The sequence below is a fragment of the Neurospora hispaniola genome (assembly GCF_033458365.1).
Source record: "Neurospora hispaniola strain FGSC 10403 chromosome Unknown B0T23scaffold_8, whole genome shotgun sequence".
NCBI lineage: Eukaryota > Fungi > Ascomycota > Sordariomycetes > Sordariales > Sordariaceae > Neurospora > Neurospora hispaniola.
Window position 1 is genome coordinate 578098 of NW_026944413.1, and position 27806 is coordinate 605903.

The window sequence follows — 27806 nt, forward strand, 5'->3', positions numbered from 1 at the left end:
TCGTTGGCTTACCTTCTCCCCCTAACCTGCAATACTGTGTGTCAATGAAGAGACAAACCTTGAGGCCTGAAGCGGCTCTTCGCTATTATTCATGACTGCACAATAAGACTGGAAGTGGTTATCTGTGTCTATGTCCAAATCGAAGAGATAAGGTGACCTTCCAGATGCACAAAGACCCAGACACAGTCCACTCAATTGCCCTATCATCCCTGGCCTGCCAATCAAATGGCAGACGAGATAAACACCAACAGCCTCGGTCCAACGTCCCTCACATTAACATTCACTTCAGGTCCTGATCATGCCCAACACCCCGCGAAAGACCTGACAAGCCGGTTGCCATTTTCCCCTAGTGATACCCTACCCAGGCGTGTCGACCAGTCGACCGCAAATCAGTTCGCCTTTCTGTGGAACAGAAATGAGTTCCTAGCGACCAATCGATGGAATACACTGTTTTCGATTGCTTCACATAACGAACAGGAGATTCGTATCTTTATAGTTTGCATCACCAAAGTTAGTCAGCTTGTTCTTCTTATCTTGGGTCGTTTTGCTCGTCATCATAGTGTGTTCTGTGTGTCCATTACAATGTCTAATTTTCCCAGCCAGCCCCGCAAAAAGACGGTCCACGCAACGCAATGCAGGTAAAAGAAACCCAAACAGACACTTCTCCTCGAGTTTCCTATAAAGGGTATATATGCAACTCAAATCTTAAACGTGGTCACCAGATAACGGCTTGATGAGGGGTTATAGAATGATGACGAGGAATGTGAAGAGGAGGAAGCCTCACCAAGAGGGTGGCTACACGACAGCTGAGGCTTCTGTGTGTAACGCATTTGCAGTTCGTCTCGGATGCTGTTGAGCAGCTGGACATAGCTCTGCTGGGGGTTCTTCTTGAGGGCGTTGATGAAGGCCCAGGACATAGCCCCTGTGGCTTGTGAAGCAATTGTGGCGTCGGCTCTGTGAGAGAGACATCGAGGTTAGCCAGTGAATCTTGACAAGGGACAGATAATTACGTCTCGGGGAGGAAATGGAGGGGTAATCCAACGTGACTCGTCGCCCTAGACGCAAAGTCACAACCATAATGATGGTTGTACTTTGCATCTAGAGCGTGGGCTGAATGTATGTACAAAAAGTATGCTAAGTGACGCCTTTGCTGTGCCCACTTGACAAAACCCTAAATACCCAGTAGCTCTTGCTCCCAAACATACTATGCCTGCGCCAAAAGAGAAAGAGAGCAGAAATAAAGTATTTCAAGAGCAAGAAACGATAATAGAGGGGTGTACGAACGAGGTCTGGTCATCTTTGCTTCCGGAGAACATAACAACATCGGCGGGTGACGTCTTCGTAGCCAAGGTTCTTGCATGGGCATCGTTACCGCCGGTAGCCTTTTTGAAAATCCCCATGATGTTGTTCGCCACGCCGTAGAGGTCGCCTTGGCTGTAGGATGAGATGGCTCCAAGAAGACCTTGGCCAGCTTCCTTGGCCAGGTTGGGCTCCTTGAGAATGCCCTGGGTTGAGTAAATATAGGGCAAATCGAGCGCAGTTCCCGAGTGGCATGAGTCGAAGATAGCGGTCAGCCGAACGCCGGCTTGTAACGGTCGGACCATGATGCGGTGCATTTCGTCGTCGGTGATGTGTCCCACTTGTCGGAAATCGACTGGATATATAACTTCGTCGTACCCATCTTCCTCGTCGCCGTCGAGATCTTTGGTTTGGCCTCCATGCCCTAGCAAGTTCGACCGTCAGAAGCAAACCTTACGAAATTTGGGAGAAGATCATTTCAGGTGCTTACCGGAGTAGTGGAAGAATAACGAGTCGTTGGGCCTAGCATCCTTGACCAACCAGTGCATTGCCCTAAGGATGTTTTGCTTGGTAGGCTGACTCATGGGATTTTGCTGGTCATCGGTGAGAATCACCATATCCTCGCGCTTGTACCTGAAATGCTCGACGAGATATGATGACATGTTCCTGACATCGTTGATGCATCCTCTTAGCTGGCCCCGCTGACCAAAGTAGTTTATGCCGATGAGCAAGGCTTTGTGTCGGCCATTGCACTGCGAATATCGAAAGGCATAGTCCGCTGGAGCGCCATATCCAAATTGCTGAGGCGCCTGGGGAGGAGGCGGGGGTGCTTGGTGGTTCCCGTGCGCGTACGAATTCGAATTCACCGTTGGCATGTTCGCCTCTGAAGGCATAGTCAGAAGCTACACTCCAGCCTGGCGGGGGGGTTCTATTCTAGCTAGCACTCACCGGGTCTGCCGTAATGGGAGTTTGGAGGATTGCCATATCCCTGTGGTGCAGGCGTCTATTTGCGACTCGTCTTTAGTACTCCTCTAGGTACGTGGATGTTGGTTGTGGTAATGGGCTTGAGACGGACCTGCTGCTGTGCATTCCAGTGCTGGTGTTGCTGGGGGCCAGGCGAGGGCTGGTGGTAAACCATGTACTGTTGCTGCTGAGGAGGCGGCTGTTGATAGGCATTATAGGCAGGTTGGCTGCCAAAGTTAGAACCGCAGTTTGAAGAACAAGGCTACGAGTGTAGTTGTATAAACATACGGAGGGTAGTAGCCGCCATATTGTGGTTGAGGCGGCGGGACGTAGCCTCCTCCATTGTAACCCGCGCCGGGGTATCCAGACATGATCGGCGGCTGGATTGAATTAGAGACAGATAGTGCAAGATCGAGGAGGCTCGGCGAAGTGACCCGTCGTGGCTTTTGTAAGTAGGATCCGGAGACTAAAGTCTTGGTGTAGTGGCAGAGAGGCTGGAGGGCGCGGTTGGATTTGGGATCAGACGGGCGTGAAGACGAGATTGAAGATAGGGTGGAGCGTCGAGGGAGGGCGGCGTTGATGAAGTGAGGCCGCTGGGCCGGTATATGATGGATTGGAGGGGAGGAGCGAGGCTAGATTCTTAAAAGACAGGCACCAGGTCAGTAATGGGAGCAGCGATGCATTGGATACAACCGATTTGGAGCAGGCAGACGGGCCGAGTCAGGGAAGAAGCACGGGATGGCGCAAGTCGAGAACCATGACCGAACCAAAACTGGAGTCAATGTTCCGCCCGACTGTACAGAGGGTCTGAGGGTGCAGGACATGTACCCGAGAGAGCGGTCAAAAAGCTGATTTGGGGACAACTCACATGCAGGGAGTCGAAGAGGCTTGGTGATGTTGGGTCGCAAGGGCCGGGGTCGTTGAGCAGGAAAGAGTGGGAAAGAGGCGACGGTATGGGTTCGTCGCGATGTTTCGGACGGGGATTGAGGTCAACTGGAACCAAGGCCACCACAGGGCAAGCAAATGGGTGCAGCGTGTGGGATCCGGATGTCCATATTGCCCGCTGTGTGGACGGGAATGGCCAAGAGCGGGCAAGCTGCTGTCGCCAGGTTGCTGCTCCAGGGCAGGGAGGGTAGTACTGGACGTGCAGTGGACTCTCCACTCACCTCTCTCGAGGAAAAGTTCCCACTGCGAACATTCCGAGTCGTTGGGTGGCGTCTATGTCTGCAACTGGAAGTATCTCACTATGCTGCCTCAACGCCCAAGCTGCCTGTGACCATATCAACAGCCACGTTTATTGATAGACCAGATACATAGATCAGCAGCGCAACACTCCAAGTTGTGATTGGACGAGATTCAAGCGGGGCAGCACGAAAGGAAAGGCTTCCCTTCCACTTTTGCTGTGATCAACGCCAAGCAACGTGGAGTGCGGATCCCGAATCTGGGAAGGAGCGATCGAAACCCTCGAAAGTTTAGACGAGGAGTGACGAGATACTTACCTAGTGTACATACTTAGCTACATGTCTACCTCTACGACACCACAACTGCGAGTTGTGATGGAGTTGCGCCAGGAGGTCAAAGAGTCCTATAAACTAGCAAATGTTCCATACCTTCTTTGACCGGGCACTCCTTCATGTCATGTTTGAATCCATATCTCTAAACATACCCACCTATGGAGTAAGTATACAGACCTGTTGCCTGTAGTGTACGGAGTGTATGTATGTAGAGGGATGCATGCCATTGATGTAACGGCATGGCATCGAGCAACAGACACTTCACGGGCATGGAGGCGCAAGACTGAGCAACAGCAAACCTCTTCCGCACAGTCGCAATCACCGGTGCATGGTGACGGGCAACATCGAACGATCAACGTCGCTAGCCTTCTCTCCAGGTCGTCATACGCCATCGGCAAGTCCTTTGATCGCTTTGACGGTTAGATATCACAACGGCTATTCAGCTCTTTTCTACAGCCCACTAGCCCTCAGTACGCCTCTACCTGCTGCCGCTGGCGGGGAAAAAAGACGCTCGGGGGTCTAGCCCACTTGAGGGTCCCGCCCCGGGCCGTCGTAACTGAACGTATCGCATCCAGCAAATTCACCACACAACCCCAATGCCCTATGGAAAAAGGAAAGAAACTAATATCGCAGACGCAAGCCCATAAGTTGAAAGGTTTCATCGTCCATCCACGGTTACTCGAGTGGGAACAAATTAGAAAAGGGTAGTGAGAAACGCACGAGGAGAATCCGCAAGCTGGACGAACTTGGAATCCAGGACACCCAGTCTGTTGTGATCACAACCGAGCATCTGTATTCCACAGCGCAAAACGCAAAAGTCGACGGTAAACGAAGGTTACCTCCGCCGGGTCATTGTGGCTTGTGACCGAAGACGTTCTTTTGCCACGATCCCCGGCCCGGCAGTCTCTCAGACTTGCCCCCCTCCCGCGGCGTACGGCATTCGGCTTTTGCTTCCAGACATCGAAGCTTCGGGACGACCGAGGCCATTTCGGTCAGTGTCAGTTCCGCAGCTCTTGTGGTTGGCTGGCCGGGTCTCCCGGTTGCAGAAAGGTTCGCTGGTCGGTCTCCAATATCTCCGGTATCCGAATGCACGCAGCCGAGTGAAGCTAGCTCGACAGCATGTTGAGTATATGATAGGTCAAATTACCGTGTGATCGCTGCTGAACTGTAATCGCCGGCGCCATAAATCTAATGAAACTCCTCTCTGCAGATAGGGACAGCCAGGTGGAAAACCAAATCGCATCTACACTACATACTGCGTGGACTACTACATAGAGTAAAACAGACGGGCTCGATCAACCGACATCGAAGCTCAATACCACAGTCGAGGTGTCCAGATGTGGCACTTCGACATCAGAGTCCTGCAGGTTAGCGAACCGAAATTGCATTCTTCGTTGCTAGAGTCCGGGGAACGTCTAGTTCTCGATCTTAGATGGCGCGCGCCAAACCCTACCACATCCGAGTCAAGGTTTCCCCACACCTATCCCACCGACCGACCAAAAAGACTTGGGCCGTTTGTCTTCGATGCCTAGCAAGGGTAATATGTTCGGCATAACAGATATGCTCGAATGTCTTTAGACGTCCAAACCCCAATGGACTTGATTGTTTTGTGTAATTGCCATTTGTTGGAAGCGACGCATTCTGCCGCAGACTGCTGGATCCCGACGACGAACGGCCCAAGTCTTTTGGGTACGTGGGCCAATAAGGGACAGGCCGAGAGAGCATGGCCACAAACGAGGACGTTCTGCATCTGCTAGATCAGACGCCCGCTTGAACTACATCTCAGCCTTTTTGTGGCAGTCTTTAGTCTTTGGTCATACTGTACTGCCATCACTACATACGTAGAATGAGGCTGTGACCATAGCAGATCCCCGGGGTTTTAAATCGAACCCTCGGCCGCAAAAGCAAAAGCGGCGCCCTGCATTCCCATGCCTTCTGTCTGGGACAGACTGACACTGTACCCCGATGGGGTGGCCGGTGGGCTATGCCCTTTCAAGCCGATTTCCATGCTCATCATCGTCGTCGGTCGGTGAGGCTCAAAGGCTCTGGGTATGTGATCTGCGTAACCTGCACGGTTAAGTATTGCAAAACAATTTACAAGTCGCTTGCTACCGAGGACTCGGTAACATCCGACTTCTAAAAGATACCTAGGTACATATAAAATGCTTGCGTTTAACTTAGCCCACAATTTCGCTCCCGTCTCCACTCACACCTCCCATACTGCGTAGTTCTAGCTCTTCATGGGTTTGGTCACTGCAATACCAGAAAGAAAAAAAAACTGATACATATGAATGGAGGCTGTGCTGGCAAAAGTTACATAGGGCCAGGTAAATATCAGAGTGCGACATACTGATATGTCTTTACTATGACAAAGATTAGCTACATAATCCTTTGACTATGGGTAATCTAATACTAGACCAGGCTCATGATAGGGTACAGGTTAAGGGTGTTAGATTTTAGTTTTTAAAGTTTCATCCTAACAAGTGATAACTGCATATAAACCTTCGACATAACCAATATGTTGATGTTGATCTTCCAAAATTTCTTTACGTCGATTAGGTTGCAACGCTCAGAAGAACCCCTGGGTTAGATTTTTCAACTAAGATCGATTTCCATCAAGTCGGAAGGTAGGTTATCCTCCTCTGCACTATAGCTCCAAAATGCCAGGCAAGTCAGTCTACAAGTCTTGATGTCCAACTGCCAGACCTCCTTCAACATTCAGCAGGGAGCCCTAAAAACGATCCTCAATAGCCGCACTCCCGCAGTATGACCCTTACCCATATGATTGCCAAGCCCAAGATTACACTGTCTTCTGCAACGGAGTCCACCAAGCTGCTGGGATCACAAGATCAAAAGGAAAAGACTCGCTTCAGATCAGCATAAAAATTTGGTGCGGGAAAAGGCGACGGATGAAAAAGACATAAAAAAATGAACAAGTCCCCTCGACCGGAATCGAGCCGGTGACCTTTCGGTATACAATCTGTACAATTACAGCCGAACGTGATAGCCAACTACACCACAAGGGGATTTAGAAGATGTTGATTATTAGTACGAATTTTGGAAGCCTATATCATTTCTACGATGCGTGAACAGCATGTCGCTCAAAATGCAAACCTCGCATGGGGAATGAACGACAAGATGTCTCGCATTACCTTTTAATCAGATTCGACCCATGACATTGGCGGCAAGTGTCAAGTTAACTTGTAGCGCACCAGGCAATAATAGCCCAAGCTCAGTGAAGGACCTGTACTTGCCAAGCTTTTGCACTTGACCGATCGCGCTCAGCACAAAGAATGCTCTTGGAAAACTCATTAGCGTTTTCAATATACTGTACAATAGATGTTGGATTCCCTCGTTGATAACAAAGCAGGCCGAATCCAAGAAGCCAAATGGGAAGAAGACAGAACGAAGAAAGGGAAATACAGTAGTCGGTACGTACGTACGCACGCCAATTTTCTCAGTCTATGCATTTTCCATCTTCACATCGGCATTCTCCTCTTTGACCTCGTCCTTCGCTTCCTGCTTGGCCTCGTACTTAACTTGCTCAATAGCATTCTGGCTGCCTGCTGGTGTCGCTGCAGCAGGATTTCCCGCATTTTCACTCTTCGTGTCCTTCTTTTCCTCCTGGTCCTGATCAGTCTCGTCCTTTTTATCCTCATCCTTAGGCATGGCCCTCATCAACCAATTCATCATGCACCAGACGAGCTTCATGGCCTCCACTCTGTCCCCAGGCTTGAAGAGGTCAAACCACTTGCTCCTCCTCACTTCCAGCCTTCCCCAGCTTCGCTTCCCGTTCTCAAACTCGTGCTCGGCGCGGCCCTCCAAAACCGCCATTAGCTGATCGGGCACCCGCACTCTTACAATGCTGATGTGGTGATACAAGGCACTGACCACAAAAATGTCATCGTACTCTGCGCCTGCAGCTCTGCCAATGGCGGCGTACTTGGCCTTCTTGTCCCAAGTCAGGGCCGGAGGGCGAACCATGCGGTAGTTGTCGTACATGGCCATATTACCCGACTTCTTCAGGCGCTTGACGCCCTTGGCCGGTCCCGAGCTAGACTCCTTCTCTCTTTCTGGGAGACGTGTGCTGGGCAAGGGGCCAAACGGGGAAGCGCGGGAGGCAAGTCGGGAAGAGATGGTCACCTTTGTGGGCTTCTCGGCAGGAGCAGCAGCCGAAGGGGGCGCGTCCTTGTCTCCAACGAGTGTGTCGTCGCCACTGGTCTGCTGTTCAATCTCACGGCCAATGGGGCCGCCGGGGCCACCGCCCCATCGAGGCTTGGTGCACCACCAGGCACCTTCGCCGATGCGCTTCTCGGTGCGACCCTCGCGGGCTCGATGCTGGGCCGTTACTAGCGCGGCAACCAACTCGCGGCCCAAATCAAAGACGGCGTCCGGGTCGGTGGAAGACTCGTTCGGGTCCTCGGGTGGGGGTAGGAAGCCAGTGGAATGCCTAGCACTTACGGCCGCCACAGGTCCTTCAACAATACCGGCGCGGGCTTCTTCCCTAGTGGTCGGGGTCTTGTACATGAAAGTGCAACCGGAAGAGAAGTAGGAGCTACGGGCAGAACCACAATTGCGAGACGTGATGTGCAGCCTCGGTTCAGCACGAGCCGGCGCAGTGTTACAGCCAAAGTCGTACGCGACAAGCTTCAAGAAGGTTTGCACCATCTGCTGGCGGAAGTCAGGGGGCATCTGATTGCCGGCGCCGGTCCGTCGAGGCTTGGAGGCCAGAGCGTCCTTGTCTTCTTCTTCGCCTTCCGGAGCTGACTGTTCTGTTACCGAGGTGTCATCCCAATAGTTGGATAGTGTGTCGAGCTGACGGAAGAACTCGTAGCAGTTTCCCAGCCGGGCGTGGCTCTGGCCCTTTGGAGGTTGGATGCGGCGAACAGTCCGGTAGCCGGTCTCATTAGGAAACAACAGCTCACGCTTACGCTCCAGGTAAGTATTGCAGCCGGGAGAGCGGTTTCCCGAAACCAGTGGGACCCTGGTGCTCTCGTTCACCTCGTGAGCTGCATCGGATGAGAGCTCATCCCAAGCAGCGAAATCCGGGATATAAGACGGATCAGGGATGAGGTCCGCCGCCGTAGAGTTTGGCACTACATGGACTCCGAGAGCCTCAAAATGGGCAACGGCCAGCTGGGCTGGGCGGACTATGCCCTGCAACAAGGTGACAACCGACTTTGGTGTTTCGTCTGCGGCTCCCGGTGCTGTTTGTTGGTCATCTTGAACTTGGGGATAGAAGCACGGAAAGTTGACGGGCGTGGGTGGAGGGACGTCCTTGGGCGGCCCTTGAGGCGCTGTGGCCAAGGGAACTAAACGGAATGGTTAGCACAGCTCGGCCAGACGGTCTATGTACAGCAAAAAAAGGGGGACTGAAGAACACACTCAAGTGGGCAAAGTTCCCAAACATGATGGCTACTGCAGTGGGAGGACACGGCAACGGTACCGTACTACCGAGGGGTTCGGCGTCGGTGATGAGCGGAAGACGTTGCGCCGGCAACCGACAAGGTAGGATGGGCGGGCACCGTGACGCGGAGCCGGGACTTTCAGTAGACCGCCGACTCAGGCGGATGTCGTGCTCTCTGTTGCACAAGAGCGGCGGCGGGAAACAGGTAACAGGAGATGTTTGTGGAGAAAGGAGGGGATGCTGTTGTTGGTTGTAGAGACAGCCTTGAGATGGAAGAAGATCACGGAAGAGAGGGTCGCCCCTGGGCCCGACCCTGGTGCCCCTGGAGCCAACGTGCCAACCCTGGGTGATATCGATGTGTTCGAGGAGCTCTGGCGTGTCTGGCCCGATGGCCTGGGGTTGTGCGGCCGCCACGGGGACAAGCCGGTTCGGACGGAATTCGTGGTCGAATGATTTGGGAAGCTCGTTTGGGCCGCCCAGTCGCCCACAATCGCCCAGTCTCCGTTCCGCTAGCGCAGCGGGCCGTTACCGTTACGTTGCCTTGGGTGATCATGGCCAAAGTTTGAGAGAACGCTTCTCTTCGTTGCCATTCCGTCGAAGAGAAGGTGACGGTGAGGGTTTCCACGCCGTTCCCATCAGAGACGACCCCGCATGCCTTTGCAAGTCAGGGGTTCAAGGGTCACAGCGCCTGCCTGTTTTGGCGGTGGCCGGGCACAGGGATCACGCGCCGCGTCGACCGTTCGGGAGCTCTTCCATGTTCCGCCTGCAACGGACCTGCAACCCCGCCCGCTTGTGTAGGTAGTCACCTACCTGGTTTACAGTGCTGGGACTGGGCTGACGCTGCGAACTACTAGTGTAGTGTACATATGGCGGCGGGCGTCGGCAGCCCACAAGGAGTCTGTTCCCGGTAGACGGTACACTACCTACTTGGAGCCCCGTGCCCGCCCGCCCATTGCCCGGGACACCCCGACCTAAGGCACCCACTACTATGTAGAGGGATCTACATACCTACCTCTATGTACTTACCACAGGGCAGTACCCGATTCCTCCAGAGTGTGTTCGCCCCGAGATGCCGTCCACCTGCGCTTCCGGCTCGGCTACCGGACGCCCGGTCTTGCAGAACCTACATAATGGAAGGTACCTCTAACTTGAAGTGTGTACAGCTTCCCACCCCTCGATGGAATTTGCTCCTCTTGAGCAGACCTGGCGGGTACATGAACAGCGTAATTTTACCCACCACTGTGTTACAAGCAATGCAGGCAACCAAAAGCGTCATGGCGCCGTGCATCTGCCCCGTCCCTTGTCTGACCGTGGATCTCTCCTTCGGCATCATCATTGAGCAAAACACAAGAGAACAAAAATACAACTGGCGCCGAGGCTTTGAAGTCGGTGCTTCAGACCCGGTCAAGAAGACTGTTGCAATTGGCCTCGCAATCGATTGTCTGAACTGAACGGTTTGTGCATGCTTGAGCTCTCTCAGATCTGCTACCTCCTCCAGTCGCCTCCGCTATTTTTCTGTAGCGAACAACAATCGAGGTGCCATGGTAGCAGCTGACGGGTGGCTTTCCGGCTCCAAACATATTTCCTTGAAACATTCACGATGCTACTCTCAACACCAAGGAGTGTGCTTCAGGAGTGTCGCAAGACAGGGATTTGCCCGTCTAAGCGACACCAACATGCGCCTACCCCTTGATGTTAGAGCCGCGTTGACGACAGCCGTGGTTCGTCTCGACCGTGTTCTCGGTGTTCGTGAGCCGTACTTTGGTTCCATTTCGGACATCACGTCGTTATTACACTTCCCATCTACCAATCAAAGTACATGGGTTCTGTTCTCAAACACACGCCTATGCTCTTCCTACCTCACCATGCCCCCGATGCCATCATCAGAGGAGCCATGAGGAGGCTAGGTGGCTCGGTTCCAATGCGCTGCCGAGGGAAATGGGCTGCTGGGGCGGCTCCTATTTCTGTCGTCCTCGAGCCATCAAGTGATGGTCTGCTCTACGACACCCCAAGCTTTGCTTGTTTAGGGACCATCTTCCTCACCACTCGCAAAGGGTTCATGATTATACCGACATAGACAGGCCCGCGAGGCCCAACTATTCTCTTCGTTCACCTGGCGTGTCGTTTTAGCCATCATACCAATATTAATTATCCTCGTATGCTTTGCGACTGGATTCGCCGGCACGGAGGTACAGTGATCGAGTTCCAGCATGTCATCACCTAATCTTCCTTCATCAGCAAGGTCGTTCATTTTCACAACCACCGGAGGCAAGCGATGTACAGCAATACTCAAAGCTGTCCAATTCAGCAATGTTCGAACAGCAACAGGTCGCGATTCTCGGTTGCCGGCAACGACAACGAGGTCGACGACGACAACAACGACAGAAGCGACAACAAGGGATGAGACTACGGTGCCAGTCAACACCAGTGCGAGCCCGCCTCCGCCGCTCAAAGACAGTATATTTCCCAGTTCAACAAGTACGACGAGCATATTGACCACAATACCTACCCCAACTGTCACGAGCACCTCTTCGTCTTTGCTCCCAACATCATCACCGGAAGCCGAGCAATATTCTGTGAGCAATGAGACTGAGACTTCAGCGGAGACAAGCATCGTGACAGAAACAGCGTCAGAAATATTCCCTGATGATGCGGTAGTAACGCCTTTTGCTAGCACAGGCGCAAACCTCCAGCCATCCTCAACCAGCAATGTAGTACAGGCCACGGAAAACCCAACTTCATTCCCCACCATAAGTTCAGTTCCAAGCGCTCATAACAGCGAAGCCGCGAAGGTGGCTGGAGGTGTGCTCAGTGGTCTTGTGGTCCTCAGTCTCATCGGACTCTTCTTGTGGCTGTGGCGACGACGGAGATTGCAGAAGAGAAGGAGCACTCTTTTGACACCTCTGGGTACTGGTCCTGGCACAGACCCAAATGAGAAGACGCCTTATATCATCAGTCGACGCAGCATTGGCCCAACACCGGGGCTCGTGAAGGCAAAGGCCGCCCTAGGTTACAAGGTCGAAAGGATCCGAGAGCGCATCAGTCAAGCCTTTTCCGAACCTAGCATCCTGCTATCGCCTTTGAAACGGGGCCCTCGATTTGAGGAACTCAGCACACACAGTCGGAACCCATCGCTAGCTTTCACCGACAAGGCGAAAGGAACGGGGTCGGTCAAAGGCAGCATGTCGAATTGGTGGTCTCGAATGGCATCCCACATGCGTATCAGCAAATGGCTACGCAACATGCGCAACGATGAGGTTGTGCGAAACAGACATTTTGACGCGGAAAACACAAGTGAACGGAAGGCCAGACTCAGGTACCAACCCGACTTTCTAACGTTGATAGCCATGGACGATGGTGATCTCGGCCGAGAAGCGCAAGGCCAAGGGCAGCAACATCTGAGCGTCGCGCCCCAGGACAGTGGTAGTGGAAGCAGAGACAAAGTGCCAACAGCACGGCCACTGTACCTCGACGAGGGCGACAACCCCTTCAGAGACAACAACTTGCTCACCCATATATCAGCCATACCAGCGCCCCTTGCCGCCGGTCTTGGCCGTTCCGACAACCCTGCCAGCGACCCTCCTTATCCTGTTCGAAACCTTCACAATGACGCCACCACCACAATCTCCAAACCGCCGACAGCGACCAACTACGGCATCGAGGACCGCCGCCGACAACCACGCGGTCATCCAATCAGTATTTCTGCTAGCACGACGGCAAATGGAAACCCAAGTCGACAACCCAGCACCCGCACCTACCGCGAAAGCATCGACTCGTTCACCACCCATCGCAATAAATTCCGGTCAGACCCTTTTGACTTGGAGCGCCCTGAGCTTCTGGGCGGTGTCCCGCAAGTCGTGGCAAGCCAAGGGACGCTATCAGCAGTGACAGGCCCTAGACATCCACCCAGTGCTCATACCCGCCAGGAGAGCTTGGGCGGCTCAATGAGGTACTCGTATTCGAGCGGTGTCGTGAGTTTGGATGAGTGGAGTGATCCGGGGCCGGATGTAGGTTATAAGTCTGCCGGGTCTGGGGATACTAGAGGTTATGGGAGGGTGAGGGGTGCAAGTGTGAGTGTTGGAAGGGATTGAGGGCAAAACATTTTGGGACGGGCAATTTAAAAGATTTGGTTAGTTAGCATTGTAGTGAATTACAAGTGGTCTTGGTGTCCTGAACGTAGGTATCATATAATATATATATATGCTGTCTTTGATGATTATGCCTCTTCACAGTTCATCTTGGTCTTGCACATTTCTCAGGCGTTTAAGGTTTGTCTGGGTCTGGGAAACGCAGCGATGCGACTCCATATAGTGCATATCCCCAGAATAAATGACACTGGGGAACGGCGATGTAGTGTACGAAACGATGGGATATTTAAACACATGAGATATAAGCAAATGTATACATACAGTCCTGATGGGAAATTCCCAAGCAGCGTTGTTTAACATCCACCATCGCCATCTCAAGGTTCTAGAATAACGTTCACTTTTGTCCCTTGGCTGTTTTGGCGCTCTGCCACTCACATGAACTTATTTGGAAGCTCCAACGTAACACACGTCTTTTTCCTTTTGTCTTCTTTGAGCATAATGCAAGAATAGTATCAACTTCATAACTTCGTTTATAGTGATGCATTCAGGTCAACAAGCCAAAGACAGAATCGCGAGCAACAAGGGCATTTGCGTGCAGGGTGAAGTTAGGTATTTGATTATATAAGTTCAAATTGCGAAAGTAATTTCCGTTGAACTGCTACGACAACTGATGAACAGTTGTATATCTTCCGTAGTATAGTGGTCAGTATGTGAGCTTGTCAAGCTTGAACATCGGTTCGATTCGCTCGAGACCCGGGTTCAATTCCCGGCGGGAGAGACCTAATCTTTTTGCACATTCCCAGGGCCCCCCAACCAAGTCTCAGATGAAATTCCTTTTTCTGGGTTTCGTTAGCGATGCTGATCATCTATCTCTCTTGGTTTCTTTTCCTTAATTCTGTTAAATTATCCATCAGTTGATCCTTTTTTTTTTTCGTTTCTTCCATTCTCTCGTCAACATTTTCCGATCTTGGCAATGCCATTTGACACTTAACTTACATCTTTCGGCCTTTCATCTAACACCCAATATCATTAAACTATAATTACCAACTGGATGGAATTACCTGCCATCTTATATGTATACGGGCACAGCACGTTTTATTCAGGTGTACCTCTAACGTAATTTCTCGTTTCTCTGACTTCAATCCATGGATCAAAGTTTCTCTCTATGATCATTGTAGCATAACCTCATCATGGTAACCCAAACCCGCTACAGTATTTCACTTCGTTATAAGTTCATAAACCCCTCTCCACAGCAGGACATGTGTGCAGTTCATGCTATTGCCTCTCACTGCTCATCCTCAATCCTAGAGTTGTTCCTCGCCGAAATTTCGGCCGTGAGCTTCAACGCCCGCGGCGCATCATCCTTTGGCATCCACAACTCTACAAACTGCAGGCCTTTATACTCGTTGAAATCTTTGTCTTTGAGGAGCCTCTCCAACTCATCCTTTGTCTTGATGACGAACTTCTGAGACTGGCCTTCCTTGGCGCCAAAGACCGCGGGGATATCGGTATAGTTCCAGCGGGTGATATCGTTGTAATCCGCGTCCATGCCATGGATGTAACGTTCGATAGTGTAGCCTTCGTTGTAGATGAGGAAGCTTTGAGGCAATCCAGTTAGTCGAAGCTCGTCAAGCTAACCCTAAACAGAATACGAGGGATAAAAAACGGGAGCACTTACATGGTGACCCTCAAGTTATGTTTCAGCATCGTGTTGACTTCCTGGCAAGTCAGTTGAAAACTACCATCACCCACGAACAAGATTGTTCGCCTATCTTGTTCAAGATCCTTCACTGCCAGTGCCGCGCCCTGGGCAGCGCCTACCGACCAGCCGATACTTCCCCATAGTACCTGCGTCACCCCCATGACGCCCTTGGGGAATCTGCTTTCCCAGATGCCGAAGTTGGCTGTGCCCGTTTCGGTAACAACGACATCTCCTTCCTGGAAGTACTCGCCTACTCTTGGCCAGAACCACGCCTGAGTGATGGCCTGCGAGTCATCCCTGTTCTCAGCTACAGCATTCTCGACCGGGGGAGAAGGGGTTATCGAGAGCTTGGACATGTCGATGCGCTCAGTGACCTTCCGGAGCACACCCCTCATTGCAACGCCAGGATACTCGGAGTAGCGCACAGTGCAATGGTCGCTATGCAAATCGATGGTATTCAGTTGTGAGGTGTGATACGAGAAGCCAGCAGTGTTGAAGTCACTTTTGATCGCGCCAATGGACAAAACCAAATCAGAACCCTCAACGCGCTTAGCAACTTCGGGAAGAGAGCCGGTGCCAGCATAGACACCACCGTAGTGCTCGGACGTTTCATCGAAGGCACCCTTGCCCATGGGTGTAACAAACACCGGAAGCTTGGTCTTGTCAATGAACCGTTTGACTTCTTCAGTAACCCTATGGCGGATTGCGCATGCGTCGACCAGGACCACCGGATTCTTGGCTCCATGGAGGTATCTGAGGACCACATCGACGACATAGTCCTCTCTGTCGGGATCATTCTCCGGCTCGGAGAGATCAATCTCTGTGTCCAATCTAGCGCCCTCGATCTTCTTCTCAACCATGTCGGTAGGTAGCCAAATGTACACGGGCCGGCTGCGGATCCAGCACTCCCGGATCGCATGGTCAATCTGGTAGGCGATCTCACTAGGTTTAACTAGCTTGGCAACGTCGCAAGAGATATTTTCGCTCATATTGGCAAAAACGTGGAAGTCACCGTTACCGAGGGTATGGTGTAGAAGCATGCCATTGCGCTGGGAGATGGTCGAAGGGCAGCCGACGATATGGACGATAGGGACATGCTCAGAGTAAGCACCGGCAACACCGTTGATGGCGGATAGTTCGCCAACACCGAATGTGGTTACAAGGGCAGAGATACCCTTGGCACGGGCGTAGCCGTCGGCGGCATAGGCTAACGTTGTTTGATATCAGCGATCATGCTTGTGGGAATAGAGAAGTAGACATACCAGCGTTGAGCTCGTTCACGCTACCAACCCATTTCAACCCGGCTTTAGGAACGTAGTCGAGAGCAACCAGGTTGAAGTCTCCTGGCAGGCCGTGGACTGAGCGGATGCCGATTTGATGCAATCTTCTAAAGAGATACTCAGCCACTGTCACGGGCTTCTGCAGACTCTGTGTCCGGATGTCTGACATGTTTTTGGGTGGGTTATATGGAAGTTCTCATGTAATCTCGTGTGTTGCGGTAGGTTGTCAGACCCGGTCTGGCTTGTCTGCGATGTATTGATGGGGTATATTACGAGTGTTGTGTTAGGAGGATGGTGTGTGTAGGTGTAGGTATCGAAGCAGCAGGATAAGCAAGGGCAGCGAGAAGTGATGTGAATAAGTAGAGGTAAGAGAGTCCAAGGTGAAGAGCTGGCTGGAGCTGTTTTGTTGAGTGAGGGGAAGCATCTACCAGTCGATATGTGCCTATGTACCCACTAAGTATGACAAGATGCATTGTCGATTCGAGGGGCCGGAAGGGCCCGGATACCGGGCATGGGATTGTTCGTCCTTTCCACGAGTTAGTGTCGGCGATAGCTGCTTCCTGTGATGTCATGGATTTGAGTTGAAGTTGGTGGTGGGGTGAAGTCCATACATACGGGGAGTACATAGGTACATGCCGCTTGGTGGAGCAGCAGGTACGAGTAGCATAGCAAGTAGGTACCTGCAGCCCGCTACCTGAGTGTCGCTCCACTGCACTGCTTGCTCCCTTCGGTTCTTTTATCGCCCTTTTCAGTCATGTGGTAACCGGTAACCTGAGCAGGAGTAGAGAACCATGCCATTGCGACTCCCGATGCCAAAGAATGGGATAGACAGGAGATCAGAAACCTAACCTACCTTAGGTAGGCAGAAAAGACATACAACGCCAATGCGCCTCGCCATGCTGCGTATGCAAAAAAACACCATCGCCACCACCATCTAACAACCAGACGTTTGTATAGATACAACCTTCTGTCACCGGGGAGGGCTGAGATTTCTCAGGTCGCTATAATAATAGAGATGTCGCGGATCAATCGCAGCTTCCATCCTTCCACCCAGTCCTCCACCTTTCCTGCCACTTGGAGCAGTCAAACGTGGGCTTGCCCAACTTCCTGTTGACTTCATTGTGCGCCTCACACAGCCAATTTCCAAACTCGTCCCTGCTGCCTGTTTTCGGTTCTTCTTTCTTTATGTATTGTTGGAAATCTTCGGCGCATACCCAGCAAGGGTACAGCTTTGCGAACAAGCTCATGAAGGACTTTAGATCATTTTGTTCGGTTGGAGTCGGGGCGGGAGGGTAGGTCGCGGCGATCGAGTGGAGAAGAGTCCAGGAGCTTCGCCCGAGAGTTTCAACATCAGCTGGGCAGTCTGTTCTCCTGGTTGATGATGTAGCTGCCGACGCAATCGTAGAAGGCGCAGTTGAGGACATGTCGTGACTCGTCTTTAGGGTAGCCTTGGCCTGGGACGCCCAGGCACCGAAGGAGGTGCAAGAACGACAACTAAGAAGTCGCATCAGTGACATGATGTTGAACCTTGAAGTCCGTACTCTGGATAGAACCTACGGCTTTCCATCCTTGCCCAGCACAACACCCTTGGGGAATTTCTTGGGTGGCTCTGTTGCGCTGCCATCGACCGGAGCCGTCGCTGTTGCGCCGCTTTGCGCAGGGTCGTTGTCTGTGACGTTCGTTGGCATTGTTAAACGTATCCACAGGTGGCGGATGAGCGGTGGTGTAGAGGCTCGACGGTTGCACGAGTGAACGCTCTCTTCGAGGCACGCAGATATGTGTTTTTGACTGTATCGAACCCGCCTCGAGGATTAGAAATCAACCAAATGACGGTTCCCGATCGGAACAGCGACTTGAACCGTATAACGGCGTGATCCTTGCTCTCCGCTTATCGATAAAGCTATGCCGCCATGCCGGCGCACTTGGCCGATAATAGTGGGGCGGCTCTTGCCGGTCGCGGGCCCCACTCCGTGACTACACATACGTAAAGATATGAAATCGGTAGACCAGAGGAAAGGTTCTCTCCTGCCCTGACTCTGTGTGTCATATTGCGGGAAGCAACAAGGCAGAGTCAACATGTCGCAAAAGACCCCCGTCTTTCTGTTGAAGACAAAATCCACTCCTGGGGACGCGTACCAGGAGCAATTCTCTTCCGAGACGGATGGCTTTAATTTCGAGCCTTTCTTTGTTCCCGTTCTGGAACATCGATTCAAGGACGAGGGCTTAGCTACGGTGCGCAGTCTTCTCAAGACGAAAGCTATAGGAACTGGCTTCGACTGTGCTTACGGAGGTCTTGTCTTCACCTCCCAACGTGCCGTTGAAGCCTTCACCCACCTCGTCCAAGAAGTAACAGGTAAGACGTACTGCATCCATTTCGAAAGGCCAAACCTTATAACAGCTATGTAGGCGATGACAGGTGGCCCCATCTCCAAGATATCCCTGTTTACAGCGTCGGCCCTGCGACAACCCGCGCGTTGAAGGCAGTTCCCCAACAACCGCCGCTCCAAGTCTTTGGTGAGCATACTGGCAACGGTGAAACATTGGCACCCTACATCATCGAACACTATGGCGAATGGTATAAGGACCGGTCCATCAAGCCGCCGCTGTTGTTTCTGGTTGGCGAGCAAAGGCGGGATATAATTCCCAAGAAGTTGATGGACCCTGCTTTACCATCAGATAAGTTCATTCGCATCAAAGAGGTTGTCGTCTATGGTACCGGTGTTATGAAATCCTTCCAACAAGATTTCACAAAGCTTCTCCAAGAGACCCGAGACCGGCCGGCGAGATGGGTCGTGGTGTTCTCCCCAAGTGGCTGCGACGGCATGCTTAGTGCCCTGGGATGGCTGAACGAGAGTAGCGGCAGGGTGGGAGACGACTTTCACCAGGAGGATAGGAAAACGTACATTGCTACCATCGGACCGACAACTCGCCTTCATCTTGTCAAGAACTTTGGCTATGAGCCTGATGTCTGCGCGGAGCAACCCAGCCCGGAAGGGGTTTGGCAGGGTATCAGTAGGTTTTGGAACGAAGCAAAGAAATAAACCTGGACCATCCAGCCGTTATGTTCAAAAGCCATCATAGTTGGAAAACTTTACCCAGCATATCACGCCCTTGTCAAACTTGGTACCTAGCTAGGTATAAGAGTAGTAGATTCTTGGTGCTTGTGACTAAAACCACCTAAAAGGGAACCTAACCGTGGACTTACCTCCCCGCGGGCTACACAACGCCCGGGTTACCAAGAGGCTGCATGTACTAACAGACATTTAAACGTAAGAGGTACATAGGGTACCAACCTGGACGTACAGCAAGCATGACTCCGCACACGTCTCCCCTTAAACACTACATAGAGCGCTATCCTCAGTTTTGGTAGATTGGTAGAATAGTACGTACCGCAATAACGGCATATATTGTACGGGCTCGTACGGGGTATCGGCGGGCATTGCTAAAGCACACCACTACTAGCCCCCCGGATCCTGGGCTACGCTATGTGCACGGAAAGCAACGTCAACCCTTCTCGTTTACGGAAGCTCCCAGGGGCATGCGTCGTCATTCACAACATAAACATAAGCCATAGGTCGTGCGGGGGGAGGGGGGTCTGAAATAGTAAGAGCTCGGCTTCCATGTCAGGGCACGCACGCTACGGCACCCGGACTGTAGCAAAGTCGACAGATGGACCACCCGCAGCCCGCCAACTTACTCGCTAGCATGCATTCTCCAGTTCATCCCTGCCGTCCATCAACTGAACCTATCTGCAAACTCATGTACAAACATCTTCTCTACCGCACCTACTTTACCTACCGGCAATCGATAATCCGTAATCTGCCAAAGCTTCCTACGCGCTTTCTCAGTCATCCCTAAGTTATTCGTACACCACCCTCGATATAAGCCTTCGAAATTCGGGTGTCGGGTCATTGGAAACCTGAAGCCATGAGCTACCACGATTCTCGCCGCAGACACCCCCATCCCATCCAAACCTTCCGGCCCGAATCGGAGTACTCCTCGTCCGCCCCGGGCTCCGGCGCCCAAACACCGACAGGGTCGGGGGCCAGCAGCTCTCAACTACCAGGGCTCGTCTCCAGTATTTGGGGAGGTCTGATTCGGCGATTCTCCGCCGAAACGCCGTCCCTCACCCACTCACAGTCATACCCAGCAGACAGTTCACACTCACACTTCGACGACCACAACTACAACAACAGTAACAACAACAACGGCGTCGACGGAGTTTACGTTCCCCCTCGATTCCATGAAACTATCCAACGAACGGCGTCACCAATGCAGCCGCCTCCACTGGAACCCGTGCAGCTCAAGGGGTTTGCACCAGACACACCCGCGTCGGCCAGGATATTAACACAGGCGATCGCGGAAGAGATACGGATCATGGTGCCTACGAGACTCAGCATCGTGGATGAGTGGAATTTGGTCTACAGTCTGGACCAGGATGGGGCAAGTCTGGGAACGCTTTACGATAAGTGTGCAAAGTATTCCGGACGACGAGTGGGATTCGTGTTGGTTGTTAAAGATGCAGAGGGTGGTGTAAGTTGCCTATCCCCCTCTCCCTCCCTCCCTCCCTCCCTCCCTCCCTCTCTCTTCTTCACTCCGTGTCCAGGCCTTTCCCCCGCCCCACCTCCTATCACTGTCGAAACTCGGCACTCAAAGATACACACGTCCCAAAAACAGACCAGTCGCTTACCTCGCACGCTTCCCCAACGTTACAGATCTTCGGCGCCTACCTCTCCGACTTCCCCCACCCAGCCCCCAAATACTTCGGCACAGGTGAATGTTTCCTCTGGCGCGCCTCCGTCATGGCCTCCCTCCCGCCTCCTCCCTCCGCCGACACCACGAACCTGCGAGGCCGAACATCCACCATTTCGTCAGTCGGAACGGGCACAGACACGGCCACGAACACGGCCACGAACACGGCCACGAACCACAACAGCGGCGACGATCTTGCCTCATGTACCGTTTTGAGAGCCACGACGACAGCCACCCCACCCCACAACGACAGCGCAGACGATCTATTTGCTGACTTGACCGGTACCGTTGATCAAACCACCATCCGCTTCAAGGCGTTTCCCTACAGTGGCGTGAACGAGTACTACATTTTGTGCGAGTCCCATTTTTTGAGTGTGGGCGCTGGCGATGGGAAGTTTGGGTTGTGGCTGGATGATGGGCTGGAGAAGGGGGTGAGCTCTACAAGTCAGACGTTTGGGAATGAGCAGCTTAGCGATCAGGGTGAGAAGTTTTCTGTTCTGGGGGTTGAGGTTTGGGTAATTGGGTCTGGGGGGTTATGATGCCTCTTGGCTCGCTAGCGAGAAGAGGAGGCTGGGATGACTTTTGAGACTGATGTGTTTTCATTTCTAACACGGCTTTGTGGCCATTACTGAACTGGGTATGGATATGGAAATATTGTGGCGTAAGGCGTTATGTTGGGGTGGGTTTCGACTTGACCAAGTCAAAAGGAAAAGGATGGGCATACATACCAGGTGTAGGCCTTGTGATAGGGTCTGCATTTTTAGTCAGTATTTGTATTATAATACCCTTCACCTACTCGCGGAATGGAACTCTTGCTTAACTTCATTCCTTCAAACCGAGACGCCTAGCCATAGGTGCCAAAGCCAAAAGAACAACACCATAGAAGAGACATCATCAAAGCTCAGGCAGGTTGAGAATCTAGCTTCAAATTCATGACGGTACGGAAACAGGATCCGGTTTAAGCAAGCCATAAGAGCGTATCAGACCGCAAAGGAAACGTAAAGTAATCGACATCCCCCACACTCATCTAGTCCAACATTGTTCACATACACCCCCTAGCCTTCAACATTCGCCATCAAATGCTAGAAAAAGCATATTCCACTTCTCCCTGATATTTCCTACGGTCCCAATCGGACCGAGTAAACTGACGTTGTTCCAATACTCCCCTGCAAAGCCGTCCAGATCACCTCACCTCACTGTATTCTCTTGCAACTGCCTGTATCGGTAGACACTTCACCTCATAATCTCCTGGTAGATCAACTGCTTCAACTGCTCCTTGCTCAGGTTATCCTTGTGCTTATCGAAATCAAAGAACTCCTCGGGGATGGGGGGCGCGGTCGGCTCATCATCCGGGTCGTGGTAGGGCTCCAGGTACGGGTGCTTGAGCGCCTCTTCGACCGTGATGCGCTTAACAGGGTTGAAGGCAAGGAGCTTTTCTAGCAGGTCCAGGGCCAGCTCCGACGTGTTGGGGAACAGCGTGCGAAAGGGAACCTTCTTCTTGAAGGGCAGCGAGCGGATGTATTCGCGCGCCCGACGCGACTTGATGCCATAGTAGTCCTCCATGGTTGGCGTGCCGAGGACGTCCAGGATGAGGGTCAGTTGGTGGTGGTCTGTCACAAGTAACGCGCGTTAGTCTCAACCCCGTACAGCTGCCATATGTTGGAATTTGGGATGGCATGACACATACAATCCTTGCCAGGGAAGAGTGGCTTGCCGCTCAGCATCTCGGCCAAAATGCAGCCGACAGACCAGACATCAATGGCTTTGGTGTACTCCTTGAACGTCAACATAATTTCGGGGGCGCGGTACCAACGGGTGGCAACGTATTCGGTCATGAAGCCCGAGTTGTCCTCTTGCGACGCGGCCGAGCGAGCCAAACCGAAGTCGCATACTTTCAAATCGCAGTTGGCGTTCAACAAAAGGTTGGAGGGTTTCAAGTCGCGGTGAAGAACATTGGCAGAGTGCATGGCCTTGAGGGCGCGCAGCGTCTGGTAAATGAAGTATTGGCAATGGTCGTCCGAGAGCTCTTGGGTACGAATGACGCGGTGCATGTCAGTCTCCATTAGTTCCTAGGATGTCCAGCCATGTTAGTGAGGAACATGATAACATTCTGGAGGACCGAGCCAGCACGCGATCATACCTGGATGAGATACACCTCGTTGAAGGTCTCGTAGCTCCGTGGTTTTTGGATATCGAGAATAGAGATGATGTTTTCGTGGTTGAAGTACCGAAGCAGCTTCATCTCGCGCAACGTCCGCAAACAGAACATGGAGTGGTCAAAGGGGGTGATCTTTTTGATAGCGACCTTTTGGCCCGAAGGCTTGTGTACTGCAGAGCTGTTCCGGTCACCTGTCAGCTTTCGTGGTTCTTCCATATGGGCCAGGACTATCTGTGGTGATCAACTTACCAGACGACACCGTAGGCGCCTTCACCTACGACATCCTGGATGTCGTACTGCTCGCTGACGTTGAAGGAGATCTTGCGAGCTCCGCCTCTTTGTGCGCTGCTCATTTCGACGTGTCCCGAAAGGTTGCTTACGGGAAACAAAGACTGTCCAGAAACAGTAAGCGGTTCGGTTGTTTCGCCGACTCGAAGATTAGAAAATACTTGTGTTCTTGTGTGACAACGGAGGCGTTGATCGCGAGTCAACGGGGCGCTACCGAATGAGGGGATTCGTCTGATGGAGTGGGGTTGTCCGAGATCCCAGTCGAGCCGCGCAGTCGAGGGGTGGTTGCGATCGAAGAACAACCAAGTACTCAGTTGCTCAACACCTTGTTGTTTTTGTTGTTGTTGTTTGTAGAAAGAGTGTAGGTGGTAAAGGAAGTGGCCGTCGCCAAGGGGATGTGATGGGCGTGGAAATGCGGGGGTCTGGACGGTTGGTGTTGGTTGCGTTGTTGCGGTTCAAGTTGTAGCGGGAGGTGGTGGCGGAGGGGTTGGGCGCGAATTTGGTCTACCCTCAATATGCCGGCCTGTCTAGTACCTAGGCTGCTTGCTATGATTAGCTGTTGGCAACACAAGTCAGGGTGCAGGGTGAGGTATTCAATCGATTTATGAGGGATCAATTGGAACGGATGCAGTGTAACAGAGCAAACCCACTGGGCTTGCGTTGCTGGCTTCCTTTTCCACTCTTCCGCGAACCTCGACCGCCAAGCGGCGCACCTCAGATCCCAGGATGATCAAGTTGAGTGGATGTCAGTGTCCAGGGGCTTTCATTGAAACCCAAGGTCCGGCTCCTTCAACACTGCGGGTAGAGCCAGCCGGAAAGCAAGAATATCAGATGGACGATCAGGTGGTGCGCAGTCAAGCACCAAGTGAACCACGAAAGCGGCCTTGGCGGGACCGGGCAGTCTAGATTAGACGTTGTCGACACTTGGACGTACCTCGGTGCAGAGCCACCCACCCAATAATACCGTGGTGTTTGGTGGTTGGAATGGTGTCAGAGAACAACGAGGGCCCGGCTCAGCAGGAAGACTGACCAAGGATGGATCAATGGAAACCAAGTTATCGAGCTGATGAGGATTAAACAGGAGAAAATGACACGGGGATCGAGACCCCAACTACTTCACACTTTCACACAGCTTCTTGAAGCATGTTGACGCCGGAACAAAGTGCAACAAGGAATCCCCAGCGGGAAGCTCAGCCCACGTTGTCATTGTTGGTGGGGCTCATTCAGAATCGTCAAACGCATCAAGGAGTCCGAGCGGGACTCCTTCGCCAGCGGGGTTCAGCTCGCTGACGGTCGGCTAGGCCAGGGGCACAACCATCAACACAAATGGAATCCCCGTCTTTCTTCTTTCTTCCCGTTCACATACTATGTAAATAGGCACGATGATTGACTGAGGTGGTAGACATTGCCTCTGGGCTACAGCATGCATCCTCGTGCCTCGCGTACAGTAAGTAACACGACGAGCGGATTGATGTGCCCTCAAGTCTATGGTTTCACATACACGTACAAGAGCATGGAAACGCATCACGGTATCAACACCTGGGCGGCTAATCAGCCGTGCCAGCAGCCTGTAGAGCCTGGGCGCCGGTACATCTAAAGATATCACACTGCAGCTTGAGTGAAGATTTGGATGCCCTTTCCGTTCATCCTCACTTTTAACTCTGGCTCCTGAATGTTTCTTCTTCTCCTGGCCAGCGCCAGCCCGCCGCGGCCAGTCTGTATGCGACCTCCTGCAGCCCTGTGAGGATACGTCGAGAACCTCAAATCGAGTTTCCAGAACAAGTACCCATTCAGTGGGCCCGTCTCATTCTCCCAAGCCAGCATAATCCCATCAACACCACGGACCTGTATCCGCTCCCTAGGCGACTCAACACTTGCAGTGTAATATAAGTATGCCCCGATACAAATAACTCATTTGCCACGTCCCTCATTTGCTCACAATCTTCTCCTTTTCATCAACAACTGAATGTCGAACAGGTTGGTGGGAGGGGGGATAAAGCGTACACTACGAGATTATAGGGCCACAACCCAATGTGCCAGTTAAGCGCCCGGGCTAGTAGGTCCAACCCCGGGACCCTGATCGGTCAGTTCTGTGTCCTAACAAAACAACCAGAGTGAGCTCTCGGTAGTCTCAGTCGCTCAGCCACCTCCGATGGCCTATACGTCTCTTCGGACCCACAGGGCCAAATGGTTGTGATATCCGGCCTACTACCCTCACCCACCTACTAATCCGGACATTACACTATTTGGCCCTGTGGGTTTAAAACGATGCGGCTATACTCCGGTCTAAGCCTAATATGGATGAAATAGTTTATTGTACGTAAACCTCCAAATTTCCCCAAATTTCCCTAAATATTATAGTTCTAAAACGAATAATATGCGTACTAAATTATATCTAGTACTAATATACTTATTAGCACCATCTTCTCCTACCCTTCCTAATTTTAATAATATACTTATATCCTATTAATTATATTTAGTAGCTTAATTAATATTTACTCTTTCGTTTCTTCTACTTTCGTTTTAATTATAAAGTTCCTACTATCCGGAGGAATTATATAATAAATTGTTTAATAAGGTTCCTTCTTAGTATTTATTAGAATTCTCTAATTAACCTACGGACGAAGTCTATTTTAGAAATATATTTACTATAAATATATTTATAGTAGATATTGATATTAATATAGAAATTAAAGATATTTAACGTTTATTTAATAGTATCTATTAATATATTAGGGTTAATTATTAAATGAATTTATTATATTATTTTATTTATTTGTATATTTACCGGGGGATAAATATTTCCTAATAGTATAGTAAATATTTAAAAATATTTATTAGCGTACTTTAATATTTTAAAGTGCGTGAAGTCCTTACGGATGTTAGCGTTTATATATACTTTAAAAAGGATAAAATTAAATACTAATTAGAAGGGGAGGAGATATAATTTAAATCGGACGAATATCTAACCTAACCCCTAATTAAATATATACTTCAAATATATTTTAATAAAACCCTTTATATAGAATTTAGATTTCTCTTAGGTAAATTAGTATTCTATATTTTTCTTACCGACGAGTTTGTTAGAGTTAGTAATATAGCCTACCCTATTATTATTAAGGATATATTTAATATTTTGTAGATTTATTTTCGCTTCTATTTTGCCTATAATACTATGTCCGAAATTGCGCTAAGATTAATAGAGTTATTTATTACGTTATATATATAATAGTATACTTATTAAGACTTATATAAATCGAAGGATAATATTTAGAAAAAAAAAGAGATCTATAATTGTGTAGTTATAATAGTATTTATTATTATAAATTTATATATACTTTAAAATAGTATATTTATTTTAAAGTTATTTGGTATTTATTTAAAGAGTAATTTTATATAGTTACGTATATATAATATTTTAGTTCGGTTCGGTATAATTTCTTTTTATAAAATTATTTTATAAATTATTAATTATTTTATTAATATTTCTATAGTATGTAATTTAATACTTAAATCCTATAGGGGGATTTTGAAGAGTCCCCCTATAGGATTTAAACATTTATATTTTTATTATTATCTTATATATTTATACAATTGTAGGTAAATTTTAAATTGGTTAGCTGTAATCCGAGTATAGTTATTATTTATAATAATTTTAATTTTATTAATTATATATAAAGTTTTGGAATTGGCCGGAAGGATGTGATATAGAACTTTACTATTTGTCTCTTTATTGGTAGTTCCGATATTAATAGGCCGTTTAAATTATTTTAGTAGTATTCTTATATTAAGTTCTAATTGGAATGGCTTTTTACGTATTTGAGTATAATATTATTATCCTTCAATAATATAGCCTATTATTTTATTAAAAGTCGATTAGCTTTTATAGTCGGGCGGAAATTATAATAGTCTATTCCTTACTTCCTAGTTGTTAAGCGATTGAAAATTATTGAAAATTATATTTTATAAACCTCTATTATTATAGAGGATGAAGGTAAAATTTCTAATATTTATTAATTTTACAATAAACTCTTCTTTAATATTTTCGGATTTAGTATAGATAATTTTAGGGATTAATTTATCCTTATTTATAGCGATTAGAAAATAATATTCTTTATTCGCTATATTATTTTCGATTAATTCGAAGTAGGTTATATATATAATTGTAAATAGTAGATCTTTATTGTATTTACGTTCTTTTATATCCTTATAAATTATATTAATATAGTATTTCGGGTTTTTTAGCCTCTTATAGTATAGGATATATAGGGCTTTAAAAGAGGTAAGAGGGTAAAATAGTACGATATTATATTCTATAACGGTCGGTTTTTATTAGAAGATATATTTGCCTCTAG

The 27806-nt window shown here is 50.1% G+C and overlaps 9 protein-coding genes and 2 non-coding genes across 11 annotated transcripts; 5 read left to right on the forward strand and 6 right to left on the reverse strand.

Moving 5' to 3' along the window:
• On the reverse strand, positions 1-3120 carry B0T23DRAFT_387748 (caspase domain-containing protein). Its single transcript, XM_062837700.1, has 7 exons — positions 2551-3120; positions 2375-2489; positions 2248-2302; positions 1790-2182; positions 1285-1723; positions 785-954; positions 1-488 (listed from the first exon to the last, which is right to left on the reverse strand). The coding sequence occupies exons 1-7, from the start codon at positions 2631-2633 to the stop codon at positions 463-465; spliced, it is 1281 nt and encodes a 426-aa protein (XP_062689049.1). The 5' UTR covers positions 2634-3120; the 3' UTR covers positions 1-462.
• Positions 3121-6713: 3593 nt separating this feature from the next.
• B0T23DRAFT_t349 lies at positions 6714-6802 on the reverse strand. Its single transcript has one exon. It is a non-coding gene; the product is annotated as a tRNA-Tyr (tRNA).
• Positions 6803-6816: 14 nt separating this feature from the next.
• B0T23DRAFT_422992 (uncharacterized protein) lies at positions 6817-10927 on the reverse strand. Its single transcript, XM_062839816.1, has 4 exons — positions 10421-10927; positions 10210-10306; positions 9162-9692; positions 6817-9088 (listed from the first exon to the last, which is right to left on the reverse strand). The coding sequence occupies exons 1-4, from the start codon at positions 10517-10519 to the stop codon at positions 7239-7241; spliced, it is 2577 nt and encodes an 858-aa protein (XP_062689050.1). The 5' UTR covers positions 10520-10927; the 3' UTR covers positions 6817-7238.
• Positions 10926-13396, forward strand: B0T23DRAFT_387765 (uncharacterized protein). Its single transcript, XM_062837701.1, has one exon. It carries the CDS (start codon positions 11394-11396, stop codon positions 13272-13274), a length of 1881 nt encoding a protein of 626 aa, XP_062689051.1. The 5' UTR covers positions 10926-11393; the 3' UTR covers positions 13275-13396.
• Positions 13397-13956: 560 nt separating this feature from the next.
• Positions 13957-14049, forward strand: B0T23DRAFT_t326. The gene has a single exon. It is a non-coding gene; the product is annotated as a tRNA-Asp (tRNA).
• Positions 14050-14556: 507 nt separating this feature from the next.
• B0T23DRAFT_398911 (thiamine diphosphate-binding protein) lies at positions 14557-16422 on the reverse strand (the record flags this gene model as incomplete). Its single annotated transcript, XM_062838386.1, has 3 exons — positions 14557-14869; positions 14950-16180; positions 16236-16422. 3 exons carry the CDS (start codon positions 16420-16422, stop codon positions 14557-14559), a joined length of 1731 nt encoding a protein of 576 aa, XP_062689052.1.
• Positions 16423-17278: 856 nt separating this feature from the next.
• B0T23DRAFT_324488 (augmenter of liver regeneration) lies at positions 17279-17941 on the reverse strand (the record flags this gene model as incomplete). The annotated part of the gene is made up of 2 exons (XM_062835431.1): positions 17279-17747; positions 17811-17941. 2 exons carry the CDS (start codon positions 17939-17941, stop codon positions 17279-17281), a joined length of 600 nt encoding a protein of 199 aa, XP_062689053.1.
• Positions 17942-18232: 291 nt separating this feature from the next.
• Positions 18233-19411, forward strand: B0T23DRAFT_387771 (tetrapyrrole biosynthesis, uroporphyrinogen III synthase). The gene is made up of 2 exons (XM_062837702.1): positions 18233-18606; positions 18660-19411. The coding sequence occupies exons 1-2, from the start codon at positions 18330-18332 to the stop codon at positions 19292-19294; spliced, it is 912 nt and encodes a 303-aa protein (XP_062689054.1). The 5' UTR covers positions 18233-18329; the 3' UTR covers positions 19295-19411.
• A 401-nt stretch (positions 19412-19812) lies between these two features.
• B0T23DRAFT_387772 (oxidation resistance protein 1) lies at positions 19813-21832 on the forward strand. The gene is given in 3 exon segments (XM_062837703.1): positions 19813-20786; positions 20969-21143; positions 21156-21832. The coding sequence occupies 3 exon segments, from the start codon at positions 20181-20183 to the stop codon at positions 21542-21544; spliced, it is 1170 nt and encodes a 389-aa protein (XP_062689055.1). The 5' UTR covers positions 19813-20180; the 3' UTR covers positions 21545-21832.
• A 406-nt stretch (positions 21833-22238) lies between these two features.
• On the reverse strand, positions 22239-23516 carry B0T23DRAFT_324383 (mitogen-activated kinase-2; the record flags this gene model as incomplete). Its single annotated transcript, XM_062835419.1, has 4 exons — positions 22239-22615; positions 22687-23074; positions 23146-23341; positions 23413-23516. 4 exons carry the CDS (start codon positions 23514-23516, stop codon positions 22239-22241), a joined length of 1065 nt encoding a protein of 354 aa, XP_062689056.1.
• Positions 23517-24177: 661 nt separating this feature from the next.
• On the forward strand, positions 24178-24752 carry B0T23DRAFT_324446 (uncharacterized protein; the record flags this gene model as incomplete). The annotated part of the gene is made up of 2 exons (XM_062835424.1): positions 24178-24304; positions 24556-24752. 2 exons carry the CDS (start codon positions 24178-24180, stop codon positions 24750-24752), a joined length of 324 nt encoding a protein of 107 aa, XP_062689057.1.
• Between the last annotated feature and the right edge of the window lie 3054 nt (positions 24753-27806).

Bases quoted from the DNA above. Each gene is read 5' to 3' on its own strand.
- B0T23DRAFT_387765 (XM_062837701.1), top strand. From the start codon at position 11,394: ATGTCATCACCTAATCTTCCTTCATCAGCAAGGTCGTTCATTTTCACA.
- B0T23DRAFT_387748 (XM_062837700.1), bottom strand. From the start codon at position 2,633: ATGTCTGGATACCCCGGCGCGGGTTACAATGGAGGAGGCTACGTCCCG. The intron at 2,490-2,550 runs GTATGTTTATAC...TAACTTTGGCAG, and splicing joins TATGGCGGCTACTACCCTCC to CCAACCTGCCTATAATGCCT. The intron at 489-784 runs GTGAGGCTTCCT...CAAACTATAAAG, and splicing joins GTCGTGTAGCCACCCTCTTG to ATACGAATCTCCTGTTCGTT.
- B0T23DRAFT_387772 (XM_062837703.1), top strand. From the start codon at position 20,181: ATGAGCTACCACGATTCTCGCCGCAGACACCCCCATCCCATCCAAACC. The intron at 20,787-20,968 runs GTAAGTTGCCTA...CCAACGTTACAG, and splicing joins TTAAAGATGCAGAGGGTGGT to ATCTTCGGCGCCTACCTCTC.
- B0T23DRAFT_387771 (XM_062837702.1), top strand. From the start codon at position 18,330: ATGTCGCAAAAGACCCCCGTCTTTCTGTTGAAGACAAAATCCACTCCT. The intron at 18,607-18,659 runs GTAAGACGTACT...ACAGCTATGTAG, and splicing joins CCTCGTCCAAGAAGTAACAG to GCGATGACAGGTGGCCCCAT.
- B0T23DRAFT_422992 (XM_062839816.1), bottom strand. From the start codon at position 10,519: ATGATGATGCCGAAGGAGAGATCCACGGTCAGACAAGGGACGGGGCAG. The intron at 10,307-10,420 runs GTGGGTAAAATT...TCCATTATGTAG, and splicing joins GCATTGCTTGTAACACAGTG to GTTCTGCAAGACCGGGCGTC. The intron at 9,693-10,209 runs GTAAGTACATAG...CCGCTGCGCTAG, and splicing joins GAATCGGGTACTGCCCTGTG to CGGAACGGAGACTGGGCGAT.